At 37.0% G+C, this 7,776-nt stretch overlaps 1 protein-coding gene across 3 annotated transcripts in view; it reads left to right on the top strand.

The window, feature by feature from the left end:
• The first annotated feature begins 402 nt into the window (after positions 1-402).
• The window catches only part of LOC114241628 (uncharacterized), a 16,316-nt gene continuing 8,942 nt past the window's right edge, over positions 403-7,776 (top strand). The window contains exons 1-3 of one of the 3 annotated variants that reach the window (XM_089737857.1): positions 403-542; positions 5,485-5,579; positions 6,807-6,936. In XM_089737857.1, coding sequence (XP_089593983.1) covers positions 526-542; positions 5,485-5,579; positions 6,807-6,936 — 242 coding nt within the window. In that variant the 5' untranslated portion in view covers positions 403-525. Of the gene's footprint in view, positions 543-2,186; positions 2,279-2,452; positions 2,591-5,484; positions 5,580-6,806; positions 6,937-7,776 lie in introns of those variants that run through there. The other 2 variants (XM_089737858.1, XM_028172497.2) reach the window with 2 other exon arrangements.

Here is a 7,776-nt window from a genome sequence, read left to right as displayed (position 1 = left end):
CTTCGTTGTGTGCGAAATTAAATGTAATGAAGTTTGAATCCTTTTTTATTTTCCTACCTAAGTTGATGGTCTAGAAAGACCATATCAGCGTCACAGGGCTAGTAGGTGAGCTCACAGGGCTCAAACCTGACGATGTTGCTAACACGAACCCTGGCAAGAGCAGTGCTTCGCAGAATCTACCACCGGATCGGAAACGCGACCCACTAAGAAGATCCGGCGAGAAACTCAGTGGGCTGTGTCTATGGGTTAATTCGCTCGTCGAGCCCTTCGTCGCAAGCGACGGGTTCGACGAGGACGGTGACCGGTGCTTGTGGTGCCTAAAAGCACCGTTAATGGATCGGGAGGATCCGTAATGACGTGGTCCAATGCCTAGATCACTTTAACATGTACTTTGTATTAACAAACAGTAATGGCCAAAACTAATTAACTTTTAAATAGGTCGTCGTATTTATCGTAACAATATTAATAATAAACATTATTACTTATGTCGTTATGTGATTAGTACATCGCTGCACGGGCTCAGATATGGACGCTAAGTTAAGGTGAGTGTTTTAAAATTAATTTATTGAGTTTAAAAATGGCTGGAAGTAAGAGCAAAAACAGAAAAAAGAACGTAATGTCTGCATGTCAAATTCAAAGCTATTTTACTCAAAGAATTTGCATTAACACAATTAGTTTTTTTTTTTAAATTGTTTTAATCTATGAATCCTATTTTAGTTTAACAAATTGAGTTTTTGTATACAATATCTTACTTATTATGTTATAGTTCAGATTTGTACAAAAAAACATTCGTAAAATTGTTTTTACGGTTGTATACTTATAGTTCTGTTATAAATGAACTAAAGCTCACTTGGTGTTGAGTAGTTCACGGATCCGATAAAAACATTGTGTACCTATAGGTATACCATGTCCCTTGAGTGATGAGGTCTGAAGTCTCAACATATTGTATAATAATTGTTCCAAAAATCACGATAGTATGACTGTTTCGTAGACTTTTGGTAGGCAGTGGCTTGGCTCCGACCCTGGCATTGCTGAAGTCTATGGGCGACGGTAACCACTCACCGTCAGGTGGGCCGTATGCTTGTCTGCCCACAAGGGCAATACAAAAAAAAGATACACTTTCGGTTCACAATAAATTGATACATTACTTTTTTTATATCTCTAAATCAGGAGTGGCCAATCGGTAAATCGCGATCGACCGGTCGATCGTGGCTATCAGTTCAGTCGATCGTGGCAAAACAAAAAGTATAAATACATAGAAAAGACTGCGCAACGTAATCACCAATTGCTGCACGCATCGTCTTCATCTTGTATCATTTGTTAATGACCATTACGTCACATTATTTATGCTCTCTTCTATACAATATTTCTCTTTTATTATATAACTAGCTGACCCGGCAGACTTCGTAGTGCCTCAATCGAGAAATAAAAGACCTAAACTTTTGTATAAAATAAACTTAAAACAAACAAAAGGAATCCGTCCAACGGGGGAACCATCACAGGGAAAACAAAATTGTTATTTTTTATCTAATTCCGAGCATTTTCATATTTATCTACCTTTTAAATCTTCTCTGGGCTCCCACAAATAATTCAAGACCAAAATTAACCAAATCGGTCCAGCCGTTCTCGAGTTTTAGCGAGACTAACGAACAGCAAAGGCTATCATAGAGTAAGATCCCAGGGCCCCCAGACGTCACGCATTTTCTGACGAACGAAATGTGGCCGATTGTGTAGTGTTAGTATGTACTAAGAACGCATGCCTACCTGCTACCTTGCTTAGACGGCCAATTTCAGGTATCAATTACTCAAGGTACATAAAATCATTACCTACTTCACGTATTTTCTGAAAGCTGATTTTTACGTATATTTTAGGCAATATCATTAAAGACACATTACATTGGTAAATCGCAGTGTCTTTCGTCAGTAGACAGTAGATCTTGGTTCTAATTAAGTTGGCCACGTCTGCTCTAAATAAAATATTTTTTATTTTATTTTAATAGACATTTAAAGCCATAAACAATTTTGTTTTATTTGTATTGTGGTATATATTAAGTAGATAACTCAAATAGCAACCTCTGTGTTTAGATCTATTACTTTAAAAACCATTTACAATAACATTTTCCACTTTAATTAAATTTATGCACATAATTTAAATTATCAAAAGAGCCTTGTAAAATTTTCCAATGTTTTGTGATTTTTGTCAATACGTTTTAGCGATTTGGGTCACATTTTCTATGACTTAATGATTCCTAAATATATATATGTGGGTAGAAGTAAGGTAAGCTGTCTCATACAAGGAGCAAATTAAAATTCAACAACGCACCGTCTTGTGGGGAAGTGAATATAGCAGTTGTTAAGTGATTTGTGTTGAGTTTAATAATTTAATAATACATTTTGACGTTATCTATACTAATATTATAAAGCTGAAGAGTTTGTTTGTTTGAACGCGCTAATCTCAGGAACTACTGGTCCGATTTGAAAAATTCTTTCAGTGTTAGATAGCCCATTTATAGAGGAAGGCTATAGGCATATAACATCAATCTAAGACCAATACAAGTCGAGCACCAATGAAGAATGTTTCAAAATCGAGGTATTTTTTTTCTTTTGACATACTTTAACATTCTATAATTCAAAAATATTTTCACTTTCTACGTAAATGAAGTGGAGGTAATATTTCGCGTTATGCCAAAGTAACTTTTCCACGCGGACGGAGTCGCGGGCTAAAGCTAGTTATTCATAATAGAGAAAACCTAATGTAACCTAACCTAAATGAAATCTCATACTTTTAAACACTAAGATTATTGTATATTTTTTTATTTATAATTACTTTAATAACCTAAAAGTACATGTTTTTATCCGCAACACGCTTGGTCAGATTACAGAAATAGAGTTATCAGCAACATGCTTCTTCAAACAGTACTTTCAGCTACAAGCATCGTCATATATTTCTTATACCTTTAAACGAGCAATTCTTGTATATATATATATAATCTGAATCTCGGAAACGGCTCCAACGATTTTCATAAAATTTAGTATACAGGGGACTTCGGGGGCGATAAATCGATCTAGCTACGATTTATTTTCAGAAAATGTTTTATTCGTGTTTTCAATAATCAACTCTTCCCGACATCTATTGGCGAATAATAATACTAATACCTTTGAACGAGCAATTCTTGTATATAAACATATATATAATCTGAATCTCGGAAACGGCTCCAACGATTTTCATAAAATTTAGTATACAGGGGATTTCGGGGGCGATAAATCGATCTAGGCTCGGTCATCATCTAGTACTAATAAGTAACTTATAGGTCCACGCTAACAGCAATGCGCGCGTAGGCATCGGCTAGTCAAACATTATTGTCATCTGTGGAGCGAAGTGTACCAAGTTTTATGGAGGGTGTAATTAAGGAGTACCATAACAGTGTATTAAAAAGTGTCCTCTGAAAGGAAGCTAATTAATATGGCGCCATAGCAGCAAGTGGAATGATTTTAAAAACAGCGCCATCAACTATTAGAATAGGATATTAAATTAAGAAGGAAAGGAACACTACCTACGTAAATAGGAATATAAAGAAATATTTATGAAGAATCATTTATTACTGGTGGTAGGACCTCTTGTGAGTCCGCGCGGGTAGGTACCACCACCCCGTCTATTTTTGCCGTGAAGCAGAAATGCGTTTCGGTTTGAAGGGTGGGGTAGCCGTTGTAACTATACTAAGACCTTAAACTTATATCTCAAGGTGGGTGGCGCATTTACGTTGTAGATGTCTATGGGCTCCAGTAACCACTTAACACCAGATGGGCTGTGAGCTCGTCCACCCATCAAAGCAATAAAAAAAAATTTTTACCCAGTGCACATCGCTCTGTTTAAAACTATTATATTCATATAATTTCCACTTCCTACACTAATTGCGTTATTTCGGTAAGTCTTCTTCTAACAACAGCTCTGGGCTCACCACAGGTGGACACTTTTTCTACTTGTCCCCTATACGAGAGGGCGCTTCTTACTTCAATCCGCTATAGCTGAGTTGAATATAAAAACCATTGACGCCATCTTTAAAATGTGTTAAATCATCTTTAAATGTGAAACAAGTAGATAGTAATGTAATTGTTTCTGAGGAATCATTGGAGCTTGTTGAGTCAACCGTATTTCTTGGTATAACAGTGGACTCCAAACTGCAGTGGGGACCTCATATTCATAAATTGGCGAGTAAGCTCAGCCCTGCAGCATACGCAGTAAAAAAAATTAGAATGTTAACAAACGCGGACACGGCTCGTTTAGTTTACTTTAGTTACTTCCACAGTGTCATGTCCTATGGCATTTTGCTATGGGGCAATGCGGCCGATGTAGAAATGATATTTATTCTGCAGAAAAGAGCTATACGTGCTATTTATAACATGCACTCAAGGGAATCCCCGAGGGAGAAATTTAAAGAAATTAAAGTTCTCACTATGCCATCCCAGTACATTTTTGAAAATTTGATGTATGTTCGTAAACATATTGAGGAGTTTCCTAAGATGTCGGACATACATAATAGAAATACTAGGAACAAACACAAGCTTGTTGTGCCGATGAGTAGGTTACATAAGATACGAAATTCATTCGGGTGTTTGTCTGTGCGCCTGTACAACAAAATCCCACATGATGTTCAGAACCTACATATACATAGGTTTAAGAAAACTATTAAAGAACATCTGTGCAATAAAGCTTACTATAAAGTCAATGATTATCTAGAAGATTGCACAAAGTGGGAATGAGTTGCTCGCTCCGGGTATTTCAATATTGTAGTAATTGTTACGTTATAATACTGTGTAAAAAATTCATATATAAAAAAAATCTAATATTAAAAAATAAATAAATAATAATATTATATGTAAAAAAAAAAAAAGACATGCTCGCTGAGTTTCTTGCCAATTCTTCTCAGGACGGAGGCTAGTTCTTGTGAATTGGCGGTAGTACTTTTGACGTTCAACAAGTATGTACTTTCATTTATGTTGAATAAAAATTTTTTTGATTTGATTTGATTTGATTTGAAAATATACCACTTGCAGTGGCGACGCCGTCCTGACTGGTCGCTTCGGTCGTCTCGGCGGACAATTTTCGTACATAGAGAGCGTGCCTCCCTAAGTGTGCTTTAAAATTCCATGACCTTTATGTTTATTATTTCGTCATCTAAGCGTTCTCTACAATCCGTTAATTTCGCAATACAGCCTATCACTTTCCTATTGATAATTCGTTTTGAACTACATTGAGATTTTGAACTCGCTGCTTACTTACTATACCTCCAATCGCTTGATACCAAATGTACTATATACATTATCTGTTTAGAATAAAAAAATGAAGAATGTATCTAAAAATGCTATGTACTAAAAATGTATATACATGCGATCTCTTTTATCGCTAGAACAAAAAGCCGCATCAAGTATACTGACTGATTGAGTTTGGATAACAGATATAAAGATAGTTTGGTCATTTTTCAGATTACTCCTGTTGTTCGTATTGTTCGGAGAGCTGACAGCCCTGATGCCGGAAGAAAATTTCGGTGCTGCCAATATTAATAATTCTAACGTACCGGGTATGTTGGTTTTTAACTAATGGCAACAGTGTCCAAATTATATGACGGAGAGGCTGGTTCCAAGGGTTTTTTAAAATGATGACGTCGGCGTTTCTGATGCCTTTCTCTTCATTATTATCATTGCCTTTTTTAGCGACAGTAATTAAGACTCATGAATTCCGTTTATTATATCAAGTGTACCACGATAACAAGTACAGAGCTCCGCTCCGTTTGACTACTTGAGCTGGAATGTCTTGTGCGTTCAAACAATATCTGTTTGAAAAATAAAAGTGTCCGTCGAAAAGCTTCCAATTAGTGTGGCGCCGGCGTAGCGAGTGGTGTAATTTCAAAGATGGCGTCGCAAGTTTTTTTATAAAAATTTTGAACTCCGCATTCTCAACAAACCACGCTAGCGCTATTAGAAAACTTTTTCAACTTATCCACATGTAAGCTAATTTATTTATGGAGCTAATTAAGCTATGGAGGGTAGAAATAAGGAGAATCATTTCATAAGGGAAAAAAGTTGAAAAAGTGTCCTGCTGTATACTATAATAAATAACAGTTCAAAAACCTATCACAATCGCGCTGGTGTACATAAAGGGTATGAATGTAGGAATTGTAGATGAAGTATGCCGAATTAAAAATTTAATATCATTTCGACTAAAGTATAACAGTTAATTGAAAATTTCAACAGCTTACGTTGGACAAAATAATGCAGTAAATATAAATTATAACCAATTATTATAAGAAAACGTGCTTCTATAGTGATTTTATTTCCACCACCTTAGTTTAATACATTTCGATGGACATTTTTCATAAACACAGACGATTCTTTTTACCTCCACCCTCCATAGTTTACACTCTATTTTCCTTCTTCTTTTTTTCTTAAATATGGCAACTGGCTTCTTCTTCTTCTTGCTAGTGTCGAGTTTACGAAAATATTAAATTAATAAATACATATTTTTATGTGAAAAAAGACATGAAGTTAATTCATTTAAGACAAAAAAAATTGTAATGAAATTAAGCGAAACGAAATGAGCTGAAATAGTCTCAGTAAAACGGTGGTTATTTACGAAACATTTTGGAAGAACCCACGTCCGACCATCGTTATCACAAGATTAAACCTAAAGATACCCTAAACAAACAAAATAAAACAACTCTGATTAACATCGCACTGCATTCGCATTCCCTCCCGCCTAAAAATCCTTCTACCATCCATAAGCGCGGTTTTCTTATGTCTTTTCACAGATACGGATGCAACGCAAAGGAATTGCACGACAGGCAATGGAACACCGGGGTCGTGCGTCCTCCGACGTTATTGCGACTACGGGACCGTCTTCATAGATTTTACACTGTACGCTCCGCGAAAATATGTCAGGTAAAATAAACGTTTTCATAGGCTTACACACACACACACACACACACACACGCACTCAAGCATACACACACGCACACAAGCATACACACACGCACACAAGCACACACACACACACACCTCCAATCACCAGGTGAGCCCCAATCGGCGGCTCTCCCAACCTTGTGAAACAGCAGGACCTGAAATTTATCGAGTGCCATCTTGAGTCCCAACTTTTGGATCTTACCGACTATGAGTGCCATCCCTGCGTAGGCAAGTCGGTCAGACTCATGCTAGGAGTGGGTGATATAAATCGTATCTAGATTCAATATCTATATATCGCAGCAATATCGTTGAATCCGATATCGCCCCGCACGAAATCTATATATCGATATCAGCCGATACACGATGTAGACGCGAGATGAACAAACTACGAAATATTTGAAATTTGGTCGTTGCAAATGAAGGACACAGACTGCGGGAAGAAACGATAAGAAGCGGCAGTTCTGCGTTAAAGGAAGGATGCACAATACCTTTATGTAGTCCTTACTGCAGACTCGTACCACTTCGCGATGAGAAAGACCAACGATTTCACTTATTTACGTATTTAACATAACAAAGACACGAAGCGCGCGCGGTTGTTCAGCCATATTTTTTCGTCTCGATGTCACCACACGATCTCGCTCGCACGCGTCCGTAGGTAAAGTGCCGGAGAGGGATGGGACAGGATTTGCAAAACCAAATTAAAATGTTGCTATTTTTCGAAACTTAAAACTAAGTTTTAAACTAGCGCAACCACACGATATTGCTCGATGTGATGCGCATCGGCATATCGTACCGATTCGTGAATCGAAATCTATGTAT

This window comes from Bombyx mandarina, chromosome 24 (genome assembly GCF_030267445.1).
Source record: "Bombyx mandarina strain Sakado chromosome 24, ASM3026744v2".
NCBI classification, from domain to species: domain Eukaryota; kingdom Metazoa; phylum Arthropoda; class Insecta; order Lepidoptera; family Bombycidae; genus Bombyx; species Bombyx mandarina.
This window is presented reverse-complemented; position numbering and strand designations above follow the sequence as displayed.